We start from the raw sequence: 19,366 nt of genomic DNA on the forward strand, positions 1-19,366 counted from the left end.
AGAGCAGGGATTCGAACCGAACCCGAACCCGGAGAAGTGAACCCGGGTTTTTAGAAAAAAACTCTGAACCCGAACCGAACCTGAACCCCATTTATAAAATTTTCAAAACCCCGAACCGAACCCAAGAATTTTATTTGAACCTGGGTTCAATCGGGTTCAGTGTATTATTTAAAATCATATATTAATATATGTAAATACAAATATTATCTTTTCAAATTTCCAATTTAATGAAGTCTTAATAAATTTTAAACAACTTAATTCATTTATGCCATTTTTAAATTTATTCTCGATTCCTATTGGAGTGTTAAAAAATTTTAAACAATTGAATTAATTTACGCCATTTATTTTTAAATTTTTATCTTATTATTCTTAAAGATTATTAATTAGAAGAAAATGGTTAACAAATCAAAGTAAAAATTATTATATTGTTAATTTAAAAAATTCTAAACATCTAACTTAAAAATTGTTAAATGTAGGGCAGTTTTTGTGAACTTATTAAAATGATTTTAAAATTTATATATGCTAATCATTTATTTTTGGTTCAGTTTAATTTTTACAAAATATTAATGAAGTGCATATTATAAATGAAATTAAATTTATAAATATCTCTTTTTTAATTCTGAAATCATTGCTATTAAAAAAATTGTTCTCTTTTTATAGATTTAAGATTAAAGATAAAGTCATATTTGATAAGCATTTTACCCTTAATACAATAGAAAAAAAATCAATATGTTCATATTGCAAAGTAAAAATGTCTGGTAATCACTTGTCAAATTTAGAAAGACACCTGGAAAGAAATCACAACAATGAATATTTAAATTATTTAAATGAAAAACCCAAATATCAGGAATTGTTATTGGCAAAAAAACCTAAAATTAATATAGAAACCTTTTTTCCAAAAAAGCATATAAGTATAAATATATCATCTAATGATTTGATGAGTTCTATACTAGAACTTGTTACTGTAAATGGCCGGCCTTTATCAATTATTGAAGATTCGGGATTTCAAAGAATTATAAATCCACTCCTATCTGGGCTCAATTTAGTTATAAACAAAGAAAATTTATCCAGAACTATTAATAAAACAGCCCAATCAATTAGAGACAAAATATCGAGAGAGGTAGAAGGAAAATTAATAAGTTTAAAAGTTGATGCAGTTTAACGACTAGATAGGTCAATTCTTGGTGTAAATATTCAATTTATATCAAAGTCCATTATAAATTTGAGGACTCTTGGAATTGTAGAGCTGAAAGAGAGATTTACAGGAGAATATATAAAAGAGAATATATTAAAAACTTTACTAAAATTTAAAATTAATATTCAACAAATATACACAATTACTTCTGATAATGGTTGTAATTTTTTAAGAGCTATAAAGCTCCTGCAACCTGAAACTGATTATGATATAAGGAGTGAATCAGCAGATGAGGAAAATATGGATGTAAATGTATATAAATATGATATTGATGATATACAAAATACTTTTTTATCAACTATTATATCCTATCCGATTTATAGTGTACGGTGTGCAGCTCACACACTTCAGCTGGCACTTCAAGATGCTATAAAATTATCACCTATTGTGGAAACCATTGCAAAAGCTATTAGCCTAAATTTAAAATTAAGACATCCCACTTACCAAAAGTTATTAAAAAATATGAAACTCCCTAAGCCTGTGTTAGATTGCCACAGATGGCATTCAACCCATGATATGTTAGAAAGGCTGATTTTACTAAAACCCAATATCGAAGATTTTTTTACAGAGCAATCTGATTATTTATTGACTGAAGATTGGAAAGAGATAATAACGATTGTTGAAATTTTAAAACCGCTAAAAATCGCAACCAAACAATTCCAATCTGAACAGTTAACACTGACAGATTTTTATGCAGCATGGTTAAGATGCTGCATCGAACTGGAAAAAAATCCAAACCATTATGCTCAATTACTATATTCTTGTCTTAAGAACAGAGAAGAAAGGTTTATAAAGAACGAAATTCTCTTAGCTGCCATATACCTGGACCCAAGATACAAAGTTAATTAAAAGCTTAGTAAATTAATTATTTTAGATTTATATTAAAATTGTTATTTTATGAAATATTTAAATATAAACAATATAAATCCTTAAATATTACAGGTATTACTTAGTGATGATGATAAGATTTGTGCGAAAAAACATCTTGTCAATTTATGGAGACGAATTAAAAGCTTAACAACGCCGATTTTATCTGATGATATTAGTTCCGATGAAGTTATTGAACAAGAAGATGATTTAGAGAAATTGATACAACTTAAAGAAAGGCAGGAGAAAATACATAAAAGAGGGCCAACGATTGCTGAGAAAAGTATTGGAACAATAATTACTGGATTTAGCGATTATAAAAGATTAGATAAGAAGGAAAATATTTTGCATTTTTGGGAGTCTGCTAAGCTGGAACACCCTGAATTATATATTTTATCTAAAATCTTATTTGCTGTTCCTGCAACCCAAGTTAATTTTTCATATTTTCACATATAAATACATTTAGCATAGGTTAGCGTTGAAAGATCTTTTTCACATTTGAAATTCATTCTTTCACCACATAGATCGAGGATGAGTGAACAACTCTTGGAAGATATTATGCTAATACGTCTAAATAAAATTTTTAAAATTGATACATGACTATATGCTTTGTATTTTTAACTATATTTGTCCATAAATAAAATAAAAAATTTATTTTTTATATCAAATTTATGTTTAGTTTTTTATTATGATTTAAATATAGAATTTTTTTTATCAACTCAAAAATTCTTGAACCCGAACCAAACCCGGGTTCAAAAATATTTCCCTGAACCGAACCCGAACCGAACCCACTTTTTTTTTATACCCCGAACCGAACCCGGGCAAAAATTTTGTCGGGTTCGCATCCCTGACTAAGAGCTTCATTGAATTTTTTTCCCCACTTAAAATTCTCAACTTTTTTAACCAAAATTCGACATTGACATATAATTTATCCTGATAGCCTTTAATATTGTCAAAGCAAAACTGAGATATCTTTAAATACACTGAGCCTACCCCATATCCGGGAGGTACTTTTACCTCAATATTATCCAGAAAAAATTAAAACACTAAAAAAAAATTAAAAAAACATATTTCTTTTAGTTAATTTGAATAATTTTATTAAAAAATTTATTAATAAATTAAATGAAATGAAATGAGTCGGATTATAATAATTAATAATTATTACTTTAATAATAAAAAACGGTAATTTCATATTCTTCCAATCGCAACTTCTACCATCGGACTGTTATCTCCTATCTTAGTTTTTAAAAATATTAGCTCACATAATTAAATTAACAATTGAACCTAGTGAATTCTTATTCCTTAGGCAGAATATACAAATAAATATTTTAACTTGTCCCTTTTAGGGACTCAAATTATGTTTTTCTTATATTGGTTTGAAATATTTTTATTGTTTTTAATTGTTTTATATAGCTTCGTGTAGGGGAGACCGGGTTTTTTAATGAGCCGAGGGTCTGGGCCTACTTTTCAGAGGAACATATGAGCTTTATTTTTAAAATTATGAATATGGTAAGAAATCATATTATATAAAGAAAAAACTAACAAATGGTGAAATCATTAATATATTTAATAAAAATCTATTTTTGCTACCCGGAGAAAATAAACTTAGGTTATGCAACAGTAAAACATATAAATCAAGATTAATAAAACAACAAGATTTTAAATTGTCTACATCAAGATAATTATTCAAGAAAGAGCAATTATAAAATTATCTAATAAATAAACTAAAATGTTCTTTGCCCCACGTTAATGCGTTTTTGAGCATCTGAATGCAATTTTTACCCATTCTTTATTTGTTTAAATTGTCAATAAATTGCCAACAACTTTTTATAATTATTTTCCCAGCTCAATATAATTATTTTCCCAGCTTGAAGCGTCTCGTGGGAAAGCTCATCTTCCCCGGGTGTAGCACATCTTTTCCCTTAAAAAATTATAGGGAAAAATTAGTACTGTTAATAAGCATTTTTATGTATAGCATAAAAGTAAATAAATGGAATAAAATGAGATATTATTTATTCAATATTATCAAGTAGTTTCAATTTTTATGACGTTTGCCTTTTAGGGCTCGCTTGCTCCCCGGTCTTCCCTAATGATTTTTAGTTTTATAGAACTTTATATATTTTTATATATTAGAAACAAAGTAATATTTTAAAGTAAAAGTTTTAAATTTAAAGAAAAAATATCCAAATTTAATATACTATAAAAATATAATTGAGAACTTAATTAATCGAGCATAAAAATAAATTTGACCTGCAAAATTTGCAATTTACCTAGAATAATTTTGAAAATTAATTAATAACTTGCCAAAATAAAAACTTCAAAATTAATTAATAACCAGCCAAACATTTAAAATACGTACCAAATGATTTGTATACTGCCCATCTAAATAATTATTGTTACCGCCCATTTCTTATTGACACTGCTCGAATAATTTGTTGTTTATAGGAATATCGAAAAATTATTCGTGGTCTATTTTAATTTACGAATACGTATCAGAATTATTGGTAGATATTCGAATTATTCTTTAATATACTCGAAGGGCATGCCACATATACTCGTCTTTATATAATATTTATAATTTTATCTTAATTGTAATAAACAGAAGCCTTGAGTAAAATTTGATAAAATATTATACATATAATGAGAAACTTTATTGGTATATAAATATTTTATTCTTTATTATAATTTGAATTTTATGTTTGAAAAATTTAAAAGTTTTACTCATTAGGGATCTGTACCGAACCTCTGGAAATTTTACAATCGGGTCAATGATTGGATTAAAATATATTTCATTTCCAACACCAAATAAAATAATTTTTAAATTGTAAGAAAAGGAAATCACATTAAGATCCAAGTGAAACAATATATAACATATTAGGATACTTACGAATACTTTGTAGGAGAGACCAACCAAGTCAAGTAAGGTGAATGTCTATAAATTTTTAATCTCAAAGGTTGATTGTTTAAATTTGATCAAAAGATGTATATCTAGTGCTGTTAAACGACTCGTTTTGAGCCGAATCTTAAAAACGGCTAACTTAATATTTTAGCCAAAAAAATATTGCCTAAGCCACGAGATACCGCTGATAGATGCCCAAACCTTTGTTTAGAGATCTGCAAAGTTAGACCCGACTCGTACCCGGCCCGAGTCCGACTCGGCCCGAATTTGAAATAATCGGGTTCGGGCCGGGCCTAATATTTTTAAAAAAAATTCGGGCCGGGTCGGGTCGGACTTTGGAAATTTTTAAATATATCGAAATTTATCAATTTTATGAATTTTTTATGTAAATAAAATATTTTGATTTTATTTATTGAAATTAAACGCCATATAACATGTCTTTTATTTTGAGTAATTATAAAAATTAATTTCTATATTTAAATAAATTCAGGCGGGGCCATTTTATCGATTATTCTAGTGATTGTTCTATAGATAAAACCCTGTGATGACGTTACTCCTAATAATACCAAAAACTCTGATGTAATCTTCGGAACAGCTAATGAGTTATAGCTACTCACTATCGAATCATGTTAGAATAGCAGATACTTCTGCCACAGGGATGACGCACGCCATTCATATATAATAGAAATGGAAGAGGGGTAGGAGGTAATAGGAGTGAAAGGAAGGTAAAAGAAATTTTCTAAGCTAATTGATGAATTAAATTTCCCTTTTTACTAAAATATATTTAAGGGGTAAGTAAATAAGTTGTTTTTCTAAATTAAATTTTTTGCCATCTCACCCCAAAGGGCTTGCCACCTAACGTAGGCCATTGGTAATTAAAAAAGCACAACTTTTACTTATTTCTAATTAGGGTTCATAGTATAAAAGGTTTTTAATTTTTAAATAATGAAGCGGCTTTACAAAATAAAAATATTATAAAAGAGCAAAACACCTGCCATATAATCCCGGTCTACTAAAATTTATTTATCAAGTTCAATCCGTTGCAAAAATTAAAAGATTCATTTAAATTTTATTATAACTTTTGGTTATAATATAGACTTTATCTCTCCTTAGTTGATTTGATTTGTACATATAAGAAGAATAATAAATAAGAAATAAATAATTAATTTTTATTTTGAAATCACAAATTTAAAAGATTTTAACGAACGACGTAATTAGTCTGAGCAAATTTGGAATGTATTTATACTAAAAACATATCTTCACAGTAGCGCGGGGCGCACAGAGGCTAAAGCTCTCTTGAAAATTTGAAGAGCCCCCTAAAAATTTTTGTAATTTTTTTTTAAAAAAAAAGTGATCATTTTGAAATTGTTAGCTAAAAAAGGAAGGTCATTTCAAAAAAATTGAGAAATTTTTTCAAAATTAATTTTTGAGTTCCTTGAGATTGTAAAAACTAGTGATGCCACTGCCTTAATACCAAATTTCAGCAATGGTCAAAAATTATTATTATATTTGTATACTTAAGTCAAGCAAAAAAACAAACAAGTGGTAAATTCAATAGAAATCATTTACTATATAAAATTTTAGGAATAAATCAATAAATAGAAATTATAATAAAAGCTTATTAGTTTATTGTATTTATATTTGTATATATGGAATGTTTATAATAATTTTCTTTATAATTCAAGTTATATATGGAACAATAAAACTAAATATATCTATTATATCCCACCGAATTGGGTATTTCTAGTAATAATTTAATTTTATACGGAAAAATAAGGCTATATCAATTGCTAACAGTGCTTTCAAAAATGGAAATAGGTTATTTCAAATATTATACTTTTAAAATATAAATTAAGAGCGAGCAAATAATTTACAACTCATAGGATAAAAACAATATAGGCCCAATGAAGTTTAAGCGATATTAAAACCCCCCCAAAAAATATAATTTGAATTATTTAAAAGTGAGACAAATTTGTGAAGATCAAATTTATAAAACATATATATAAGAAAAATAAAATGTAAATAATTATTTCTGGGAATCTATATAGCAGATAGACTTCTTTGAGTGTAAGATGCCTTTTCCTAAAATTTTTTAATTAATTTTTTTAATATAAATAGATAATACAAAAATTAAGTTATACATACCTCCGAAGTATCCGAAACCAAATAGGTGTTAGCAAAGCTTCCAGTCCCAAAATCGGTGTAAGCTACTATCTCGGAAGGTGGTCTGTTTTGACCGTTGCTATTATTAGACCAGATCTTTTAGAAAAAAAAATATAATAAGAGAGTATTTAAAAGTTTTGATAATTTTTAATTTGGTGCCACTTGATCATAATGACATTTTATCACGTGATTTAACCAGACGAAGTTTGTCAAGTTGTGATAGACCATATATATTTACCTTTAAAGATTTTCCTGATCTCAAAATAGTATTCGGAGGAAAGTTGAATACTATTTCCGGTCCATCATCCACTTTACGCCTAATTGACCATCCAGATAAATTTTGATCCTATAAATATAAAATATTTTCGTGATAAATAGTTGGAATAGATGGAAATAAAATTCAAACTTTAAGTCGTGATCCATTTTCTAAGATGATGTATTTACCTTCTGGATCTATTTCAGTAAAAGCAATATTACCCTTTGCACTACGTTGAACATTCGTTTTGGTGGTGCTTTCTTTTTGAACCATACGACTACTGTAATATCTTTCTTGACCTTAAATCATAGAGATTATAGTTTATGCCAAATATCTTATAGTTTCATAATATTAAAATATTAAATCTACGCTTATTTATTACTGATTAAAAATTCCTTTGCGAAGAGCGTAGCATCAGATATATAAAAATCCCAAATAAAGTAGTATAGTACTATAAATGAAAAATTAATACAATCAAAAAGTAAACTATCTTATAAGGAATGCGTTATCTATAAAAAACTGTCCTAACACATTTGCATTATCAATATCGCGATAAAATTTTAAATTATTATTATATAATCATAACCAAAAATAACAAGTAACAATATTTAATTTTAATAATGAAAAAACATTGTTGTAATAAGTCAAAAATAATATTTTAATAAAAATAATTATTTCCCTTATAAATTTCCATTTTATTATTTTATATGTATGAATATTTACCCCCGTATCTTCCACCTCCAGAGGATCTGCCAGAAAGAGTATCAAAATTAACCTCATCGATAATTTGTTGAACAGCGGCTACTTTATCGGTTGCCTCTCGAATCCTATTTATAACGGGAAAAATAATTAGAAGACAAATCAATTTAGCAAATAATTTTATAAGTTACGAAAGCTTAAAATCAAGCTTCATTCCATGTTATAAATTACGGTATAAAGATCATGCGTCGATGTTGAGGGTTTTAACAATAATTGACAAAATTTATTTTATTGCATTAGCTCTATGCATGAAGTGGTAAAAAAAATTTACGCAGTAAACATTGATCCAAACACATAGTAATAAAATAATCTTTCATATTACTTAGATTTTTCAGTGATCATTGAACTTGCTATAGCAAAGTCTATAGGTCTTAACATATTTTAAAAGTATTGATTTGTAAAAAAAATGATAAGCATAAATGTCGTTTTTCAATATATAACGCATTTGAAGATTAAAGAGATTGCCTTGTAGGTAAACATTAGTCATACTCTGACTAGATACTAGAATATGTAAAGAGGGAATGGACATCTGTTATAAATTAAAAATGATTATACTAACACTACTTACCTATTCTAATTTTAATATAATTAATTGATATCCCGTACATAATATATCTAAAAAATAATATAATTAAATTGTTTAATACTATTTCCTCAAATTTATATTACTAACGTGACAGATCAAGGTGAAGATAATTATAATGATATGAATAATATGATATTATATATGTATATCGTGAGCGTTTAAGTATAAAATAAAATTTTATTGTTTTATTTTTTTTGTATATATATATATATATATATACATTTATATATAACTGACATTGAAAAGGCCAAGGATATCGTTTTATTAATTTTAACAAAAAATGTTTTTTTATATTACTCTGAAAGAAATATATTAGTTTGTTAAAAAAAATTAAATTTTCAAGTGGGCATAACTCAACATGATTTTAATCAATTTTAAAAATCTTCATTAATATATATATAAAATAAACATTTTAAAGAAATATATCCTTTATAGTTATATTTGATTTTAAAATAGACCATTTAACTTATAATAGATTTTAAATTGGTATCCTAAACATTGATTACATAACGACTAGTCATTTAATAGAGATTAAGCGTAAGTAAATGCTTTTTAGTCATAAAACATTTTACCTAGTTTCTTCCTCTTCTAACAATCTTCTGTAGACTTGAATTTCCCTCTCAAGGGATAATTTGTGGTCAAGCATCTCTCTTAATTCTTCCATCTGGCTTTCCAGCTTGGCTCTCAATTCGTCAAGAGACCTGTCTCTAGAAAGCAGAATATCCCTATGATGTTGACTATCACTCTGGAACATGGTTTCTAGCTCTCTAAGCCTTTCTGACAAATGGCCATTCTAAAAAAAAATTAATTTGCATTAGATTATTAATTATCATTTTAATTTATTATACTCCTTTAAAAAATAAGTATACTGTATAATTCAATACCTCTGTTCTCAGAGTTAAAAGTTCCTTATTAAGCTCAGTGACTTTATCTCTAGCTTTTTTGGAGTCTTCTTTGGCAGTCATTTCTTCTTGAGCTTTACGGTTTGCCACCACAATAATTTCTTGCATCTATTTATTATAAAAGATATTAACATGAAATTTCATTGATTCATATTTGATTAATCATAATTAATCGTATAAGAAAAACTTTAGTGTGATAATATGAATCATCCGGTCTTTGGCGAGCCATATTATCATATTCAATTCTAATCTCTTTAAGGGCATCTGATAATTCGTTATGGAAAATGTTTCTGTATTGATCAGTATCATCTTTCAAAAATTTATCCAACAATTCTTTCAATTCCTTGATAATAAATAAAAATTTATCCCATTAATAATTTTAATATATATGCTATCACTTCTGAATTTCTCTCATATAATATAATACTAAACAAAAAAAACTTTCTTAATATCTTTCAAATACAATTGAATAATATAAGACGCCGCTGGTAATTAATAGTCAATTGTTGGCAGGTCTCTTAGAAATGACCATAAAAACCTTTATCAATATTTTTAAAAATTGATAAAATTAGTTATATGATATATGTATTTTAAAGATAAAACGAAAACGAAAACGAAAAACCAAGGCCACCTAACATATTATTTTTAAAAAAATAGAAAAAGATATAAATCCAAATTAAGTTAAATTTTGTCTTTTTAAAAAAATAAATACTATTTTATAATACTTATTAGGCCAAAAATAAAAAAAAATATGACCTTAAACAGTTATGTAAGGTTATAAAAGTGTATTTCTTGAGGATTTTGTATTTTTGGTAAATTTATAGAACAATGCGATTTTTTTAAAAAAATGGTTTGGTTTTTATTCACCTGTTGATGCACTTGATTTTGGTATACAAGGTCTTCTTCGAAAGCTTGTATCTTACTGTCTAAATCTGCTCTAAGCATTCTTTCTTCATCAGTGTTCTAAAGTAAATATTCGAAAAATTGATTTTAAATTATGGAAATCAATTTGATAAATATCATAAGACTCACCATTTGAACATTGCCTAGTTGAACTTGGAGTTGGTGTATTTCCTTCTTATACCTATTTAAATCGCATTCGATGGCCTCCAGCTTTTTTGTTAAAGCCTCCATTTGCCCTAATTTCATAGCTAATTCAACTTCGATATCAACTAGGTGAGTTTTATCATTTTCCCTTAGCTGAAAAACTTCCCCATACCTTTAAAAAATGTTAAATTAATGTTATAAAATGGTTTTTAAAAAGATAAGGATTATACATTCAACGGGATAAAATACTAAATAAAAGACTCCCAGATAGGACATTTGACAAAAATACCTATGTACATACTAGGAGGGGGGAATTATGTGGGGGCGAGTGTAACTCTTCCGAAGGATAACTGTAATCGAAGCGTTATAATAAAATTTCAAAAAGTGAGAATCGAATCGTTATAAATATTAACCGGTAGGGTTACAAGTGTTTATTTACAATGATTAGAGCTTTATTAATTTAAAAAAATATATAAATTTATATGGACATGAATTTTTAAAACAGAAGCCGGAACGAACCAATATAAATTTGTTCAAAAATAATCGGAATAAAATTTTATACCGATCAAATTCAAAAGAAACTCTAAAAAAAATGTATATTTGGCTAAGAGTAGAGCAAGAAAGATGTCTGAAGAAATATTCGAATAACCATCATGGAAGTATACTTATCGAAATTTAATCATAATGATACTTTATAAAGTTCTTTTTTTTTAAATTGAAGGAAATTAAAAATATGTTATGAAATAGAGAGAATAGGGTTCGAATCAGGGTTCATAGATAAAAAAAAAATTTTTAAAAAGGATTCTGTGACAAAAATAAAACTATATATAAAAGGGAGCCGGAAGGAAGAACTGAATTTCGGAAATTCGGTTAAAATGACTCCACAAAAAAATTTTTTTTTATAAAAAATTTTTCTTAAATATAATTTTTATTTTGATACCTAGAAAAATAGAGTTCGGGTTCAGCAAAAAGATAAAATTCAGGGTTCGGGTTCACATACATGTATGTAGGTAAATTAACATATTTTTAGCATTTAATCTAATTTATCTTATATTTATATAACCAAATCATAATTTATGTATAACATAATATTTTAAACCTAATCAAAGTTGAAAAAATTAACGACGCCAATATATACAAGCATAAAGCAAATTTTATCAAAAACCTATTTATAATATTTTCGATGCAATTACTTTAATTAGCTTGAATAGTTTAATGATGTGGTCAAAACATGAATAAAATTATACAAAGTTTTGAATTTATACAACTGAGTTCAGCCTTTTTTTTTAAATTATAATATACCAATGGCGTTGTGGAAAAGGGATAAAATTATGCCCAACGCGTCTAAATTTAATTAGAGAACGCCAAAAAATATTATCTAATTGAGCCAAACGTTTCCGCCTAAATATTTATTTTTAATTTCCAGCACCTCTTAAATCATAAGATTGACTATGCTAAAGCCAAAGAAAATTTAAATGCAATAATAAAAAAATATTATTATGAATAATGGTTATTAATTATGACCTAAATTGTAATTATTGACTTTTTAAAAATATAATAATTTTGTATAATGTGGTACGAATTCTAAGTTTCGTCAAATATCATCTCTATTTTTTCAGTTATAAGAAAGAAAAAAAAAATTTACTTTCATTTTGGCAATTATTTAATGGTTGACGCTTATAATATCGATTTTTTTTATTTGATGTTAATATCCTCAAGGAAAAGGTTGTTTTTATATGTGCATAATATATTTTATATATAAAACAAAATATTTTCAACAGACATTCTAATAAAATTAATGTATTCTATATATACAAAATACATACATAATAAATTATATACTTTGAAAATACTGTAATGATGAGTCATTTCTTAGGAAAATAGATAATTTGGATTGTAGGTATTTTGTTGAAATTTATAATAGTCGTCTTAATCTCAATGTAAACTTATTTTATCTTTCCCGGCCTGAAAAATTAATCCACCATAATGATCTCAGGCCCACGATCGTTTCTTAGATGATGCAACCAACAAATGGATAATACCTTTTAACACTAATTTACGATCAATTATCACTCATAATAATTTTTCACACCCTTAATATTGAAATACCAAACCGATATATTGCCAATTCACCTTTAGATTGCACTCAACTTCTTCAATCAACTGACAGATTTGGTGGTTATGAATGGTTAGAATCACTAGTCGTCAGACTAACAATTGATGCCATTGGCTTTCTTATAGATTAAGCAAATCACCAATTGATTCAAAGAGTAAGCGCGGCCTCAATTTTATATACAGTCATAGCGACACCATCCCCATGCAACAAATCATGCTATAGAAATTTAACAGCCCACAATTCCGAACTATCTTGAGCTAACGAATTCATCTCACCTACTTAAGACCTGATAGTACGACAACTAAACCTTGAGAATGAAAATCCAATTTTTTTAATATTTAAATCAAAACTAAATCCAAATTTTAAATATATAATATAAACCTGTTTAAATTTAATTACATAATTATAAAATTTGTTTTTTGTTATATAGTTTATACAAGGTTAAATATTAAATAATCAAAATTGAAAATTGATAGTATACTAAATCTACTGACATAAGCAAATATTTTATGGTTGAATATACTTTATAATAATTTAATCTTCGTTGGTAAATAGTATTATTTCTATAATATCAAATATTATAACACCAAATTGGATTTGAATTAAGATTGTTAAACTTAATTCACCAAATTGGATAAGAATCAAGATTTAGTAAAAAAAAGTTAAAGTGGGAAATTATATACTTGTCTTTCCAGTCGCGTAAATTATCGTCTAATTTTGAGCGTTTATCTTCAAGTCTTTCTCTTTCACGAATGTTCTCATCTGTTACTTTTCGGGCCTGGTTGAGTTCGGCCTCGAACATGCCTCTCAGCATATTGGAGATACGTTCGAGTTTTTCACGGTAAAGTCCGATGTCAGCAGCAAGTTTTTTATTTTGGGCCTCGAGAAAGCGAACGTTTTCGATATAATGGGCTAAGCGGTCGTTAAGGTCTTGTAAATCCTTCTTTTCTTTTTCTCGCGAAGCCACAACAGTGGCGATGGTTGTGTCCCCTGATTCTGTATGTATCATCGTATTCGAGAGACCGCTTTGAGGAAAGCGTCTTGGGCTCAACATACGTCCACCTCCAGCACCTCCCCCAAAACTTTTAAACGTGCTGGTGGTACGCGTGTATCCACCACCTCCACCACTGCCAAGGAAAGATGTCGGTGATCCCGACCTCACCACTACGGCGCGGCGAGGAGTTATGCTCGATCGGTATGTTCGACTTTCTTCGATCGTGTGGCTGCTGCTCTTCGATTTTGACATTTTATTTTGTTAACGTTGCGCTGGTAAAATATAAAATTATTAATTATTGATAGTAAACTTTTCTAGCCCACAATTAATTTATTTATAGAGCTGTAAAAATATTCAAGTATTCGATGTTAATTTATTTTATAATATATAATATATTAGTTTACAACAAGCAAGGGTAAGAACAAACCTATTTTATATCATATCGATTTATACTAATTTTACCAACTCAAAATAAATTCATTCGCGTTAGAGTTTGAATCAATAAATTTTAGCTTCCAATTTTTTAGATGATAATGTTATTTTATTTATTCAGCAAGTTATTAGCAAAAATTGGTGAATACCTAAAACATTTATGTTTATTTATTTTTAATGATTCTGTAATATTTTCAGGCTAAATTTATAATTCAAATCATATCTCTAGTATAACAAAGACAATCATAAAGTTTTTAAGATTTCGTTTTTCATAAGGTAATTTTTTTGTTATCTTATTAATTTGTTTTATTCAAAGGTTATCCATTCTTTTATAATATATTATCTATTTTTAAAAAACCCTATTCAAAATTCGTATAAATTCTATTAGCAAAAGCATTCTTCTTTTTGTAAAATATCGTCTAAAAATATACAATACTTTACTTGTATTTTTAAAAGTATATTCAAATAAAATTAAGGATATTTTTAAAATATTTTTGCAGAGGGAATCGTTTAAATCGAGAATACAAGATTTCAAGGATACGAGAGAAAACATAAACAGGAACAACAAGTTTGAATACATTATAGTTGATTTTAATCCTAAATATTCATTAAAAACAAATTAGATTATAAATCAGTTGGCCCGGAAGAAAGGTATTTTTATGTTCCTATTTGATAACCGGAACATTCAGAAAAGTTCGGTTTCTTAGTCCATAACTTAAGTAAAATTTATAAAAAAATTTTAATAAAATTTTACCTGAATAACAAATTAAATCCTGAACCAAATATAAAAGTAGATATTCGCAAATGTTTTTTATATAAATAATTGGATTCTATAATCAAATTTAAATATTTTTTTATTTAAAAGTGTATGTTTTTTTAAATAAGTAAAAGAAAAAATTTAATCTAATTTTGGACTTTTTTATACTCTGAAAAAAAGTAAAAACAAAAAATAGTAATAATTAATATTGTTAATAAATAATAATAATAAATAATGTTAATAAATTTTAACGTAAAATAATAATAATTTATTATTAAAATATTTGTTTTTTTAAATATTTTTTCTCACAAATTTTTTTTTTTTGGCGAAGGATATTTACCTTTTGCAAATAAAAAAATATATAATTTTTATTACCTGTAATAAGGTAAGTAGAAAAAATTTTTTTAGCAACATTCTGTTTTATTTTTTTTAATTTTTATTATTTTACATGTAGCTCATAAATATTATTTTTTTTTAGTTTTGATATTTTGAATGGTAATAATAATATAATACCTTTACATACCTGCCAAAATAATTAAAAAATTAGCCTATCCGTAAAGATAATTATTTGGAAGACAGAATAAAATTATTATTTAATATTATTTATGTGTTTGTTTAAAATAATTTTTTTATAAAGTTTGCATAAAATAAGCTATTTTCATATTTATCGCTTATTATGGTTTGAAGGACAAATTTATTTTGATTATATTTTTTTAGATTTTTTTAGTATATTTATTATTTTAAATATATATTTTTTTATTATAAAAATATAAATAATAAATCAAGGATTTAATTAAAATCACACAATATATGGGAAGAACGTTGTATTTCAAATAAATTTATCTTTTTACAACTAATAATTATGTTATGCAAATAATATTTTTTATTTTATTTAAAAAGCGAATCCTCATGAATCACTAACTTAATATTATTTTATTTAATCGATTTTAAGTCATAAATTAAATATTCTATTAAACAATCATCTTTGCACTCCATTCCTTTATTTTAAAAAAAACCCCCTTTGAATATATTTTTAAGTTAAAATTAATTATAAATATGTTATATTTTTGTGTTATAAATAGTATAACTTTAAAAAATATTATAAGTTTAGTCTCATTTACTGTAAGTGCGTGGCAAGACATCACTCGTCCTAAAATTTATTCCAGCAGTGTTATCATTTAGCGAGGTGTAGGGGTTAAGGGGCTAAGTTGATACTTATTATCGATGTAGCTGATCCAAGTTTGAATTTCAGTAAAGCAAATTTTTTTGCCGAAATGAATTTGTGGAATTAAACTAATTAATCATCAATCAATAGATATAAGTTATTACTTGATTTCCAAACCTATGGCATAAATAGGCCTGATGTGGGTCTGGATTAGAATTTGGCAATTTTGACCATAGGCAGAGTTGGAGGTCCTCCGGGAAAAAATTTAGATATAAATTATTTATAAAAAATGGATCTTAGATATAAATACTAGTATCGAATTCAAAAAGATAGAAGATAAAAGATGCTTGTATCTTTTGCTAAATGAGTGTACAAGATACTTTCATAAAATTATCATTACCAATTAAATTAGTATAAATAACATACATATAATAAGAATGAATACTTATAATATTTAATAAAGAGTTAATTATAATAATCAGGCCTTATAATATTAGTTTTAGTCCATTCATGGCATAGACATGAAAGGAAAACTAGTATTTAATGGGAGTTGAAATATTAATTTGCAAAAGAGTATTTAAAGTAGATTAAATCAAATCAATATTTTTTAAGGTAATCAATTTTTCATAACTATTTGCCGTTTCAGCGTATTTAACATTGTGCAAAAACTGTAACCTTTCAACTGGATCTGATGAAGGTATTTCAATATTATATTATAAAAAAAATTCTTAATAGAAGGATAATAACTATGCATTTCTAATGTATTTCAACAGTCTATAATATAATTTAAAACCTCCAGCTTAATGTTATCTATATTATTGAATTCATAACATTTATTTTACCAAAAGAAAAATATTAGATGTTTAATCTATTGGTGTTATAGTTTGAGCTTGATTATAGATACTGAGTTCAAGTTACAAAAGGATCTTGTGTCTTAGATACAAGTATTCGCGGTACTGTCCAACTACGGCCATAGGTAGAGTTGATTGGTCAGATCATCCATCATTATATCTTAAAGAGATTCCATTAACTACTGAAAACAAAAGAAGAAAGTATTGATAAAGAACATGTCTACCACAAAAATTCATTTATACTTTTGTAAATGAGTATTAGTTTATTTAAAACAACCTTTTAAATCTTATAATAAAAGCCCCAAATTATTTTTTAATGTAATACAAAGTATTTGTATTACATAGATAATAACATTATTGATTTTTTTTAAAGATTCGTAAAGTTTTATTTTAAAGACGTGTTTGAAATATAAATTATAACAATTTTTAAAAAAGAAAAAAACGTTAAAATCTCATAATGTAAAGGGATGATCAATAAGGACTATTGGGATTGAGGATTAACGGCCAAGTCTAGCCTAACCTAAGGGTAAAATGTATCTACTTCTTATATTTATTTGTAGTGGCCCCGCTATTTTATGAAAATAGCATACCATAACGATAAAAGCTAGAGGTCCCTGAAAACCGATATTGAATTGAGTTTTCTCATAATAATTTATTTTATCTTATATATAGTAAGTTATTCATGTTTTATCATCCTCATAATATGATTATTATAGTTTTATAATGTTTCTTTATTTTCTCGTTAAGAATTACAAAAATAAAAATGAAGATCATTGGGAAGCATATAAATTATGAAATTATGAATATTGAGTGACGGGGGGTCGCTAGCTCTTAATATTTAGGCGTGATAGTTAGGAGCTCAAGAAATATTTTTTTCAAATAGACATTTTAGATCGTTTTTCCTCTCCCCTAGCAGGCGTCACTCAAGAATATCATTATATTATTTTATAGTATTATTATACTAAATGAATTATAACACAATATCATCTTTCCACCAACTAAATATAATATAATAATTTTCTTTATAATGAATGAAATTATTAGAACTAATTTTACAATTGAATATATGTATACATTTATTTAAAAAGAAATAATTATATTAAACTCAAAATTATTTTCTTTATTTTGTAATATAGTTATAATATACTACAAGCCATTCTGTCTATGTCCATATTAATATGTTAGTAGGACACGATGACAAGATGATTGCAAGCCCTTAATATTTATTATAAAAGTGAATATTTTATTTTAATTCGATGAGAATTTTTGAAAAAAAAATTATTTTCTACATGGATGATTATTAATCAATCTATTTACAAATATGATAAATATAATATTTTGAATAGTTTTATTAATTTATTATAGAGATCTGCAAGATCCACTTAACCACCCCCCCCCCTCAAAAGCTATACTCACGGACCCGACCGGGAAAACTAAAAAAATATAATGGGGCGGGTTGGAAAATTCATGCATAAAAAAGTGGGCCGGGGCTCGAAAATCTCTCATTTTATTTGGTCAATATTCTTTGAAAAACAACAATGAGTTTTTCATTTTATTTAAATCAGAGACCTGCATAGGTACCATTTGCACGGCCATGCCCGGCCCTGATTTTTTTTCAAAAATTTTTAGGCCCGGCCCGGGTTTATTTAAAAAAATTAAAATACGTGCCGGGCCTGCAGGTCTTTGTTGAATCTATAAATAAAATTTAAAAAATTTATTTTCCAATTTATAAAAAAATTATAGGCGAGCCGGACATTTCGTAATGGGCCAGCTATGATAGTAAATTTTATATATTTATTCGAATTTAAAGCTAATAATACTTTGACTTTGATTAGTATTAATTGAAAATAATTTACAATATGCCTATTTCTTTGTTTAAGAACTGGCTAATTAAATTAGTATATTCACAAAAAATAAAGGTTATTTTATATGATCCGTTTCCAATAGCATATACACAATAGAGATATCAAAATACAATTGATTTATAAAATGGATTTTATAGAATTATAGATAGCCATAGAGTTAGGGATATAAGAGCTTTAAATGACACTAGTGAAAAATTATATACATTAAAAATGTGATAGCGTGAAAATTTTTACAACAAAATTTAACGGGCCAAACTTTTAGTAAAATTTTAACGGACTGGGCCTGAGTTTGTAAAATTTTAATGGCCATGTTAACACAGAAAATTAGTAAAAAAAATTTAACGAGTTAAAACGGGCCGGAGAAACAGTTAAATAACCACAGGGCCTGGGCAGTTTATGTAAAAAAAAACTTGAACAGCCGGGGACTTGCAAATCTCTGATTTGCTAATGAATCAATACTTTTTGACTCTTATAAATATGAATATATAAATATTTAACTAATTATATACTAT

The 19,366-nt window shown here is 26.3% G+C and overlaps 1 protein-coding gene across 1 annotated transcript; it reads right to left on the reverse strand.

The window, feature by feature from the left end:
* Nucleotides 1-6,566: 6,566 nt before the first annotated feature.
* On the reverse strand, nt 6,567-15,131 carry LOC135924647 (intermediate filament protein A-like). Its single transcript, XM_065459739.1, has 12 exons — nt 14,971-15,131; nt 13,474-14,056; nt 10,660-10,846; nt 10,495-10,590; nt 9,815-9,970; nt 9,610-9,735; nt 9,298-9,518; nt 8,104-8,207; nt 7,531-7,679; nt 7,363-7,470; nt 7,107-7,220; nt 6,567-7,043 (listed from the first exon to the last, which is right to left on the reverse strand). Exons 2-12 carry the CDS (start codon nt 14,034-14,036, stop codon nt 7,002-7,004), a joined length of 1,866 nt encoding a protein of 621 aa, XP_065315811.1. The 5' UTR covers nt 14,037-14,056; nt 14,971-15,131; the 3' UTR covers nt 6,567-7,001.
* Between the last annotated feature and the right edge of the window lie 4,235 nt (nt 15,132-19,366).

This window comes from Gordionus sp. m RMFG-2023, chromosome 2, assembly GCF_954871325.1.
Source record: "Gordionus sp. m RMFG-2023 chromosome 2, tfGorSpeb1-WG-v2, whole genome shotgun sequence".
In the NCBI taxonomy this organism is placed as follows: Eukaryota; Metazoa; Nematomorpha; class Gordioida; order Chordodea; family Parachordodidae; genus Gordionus; species Gordionus sp. m RMFG-2023.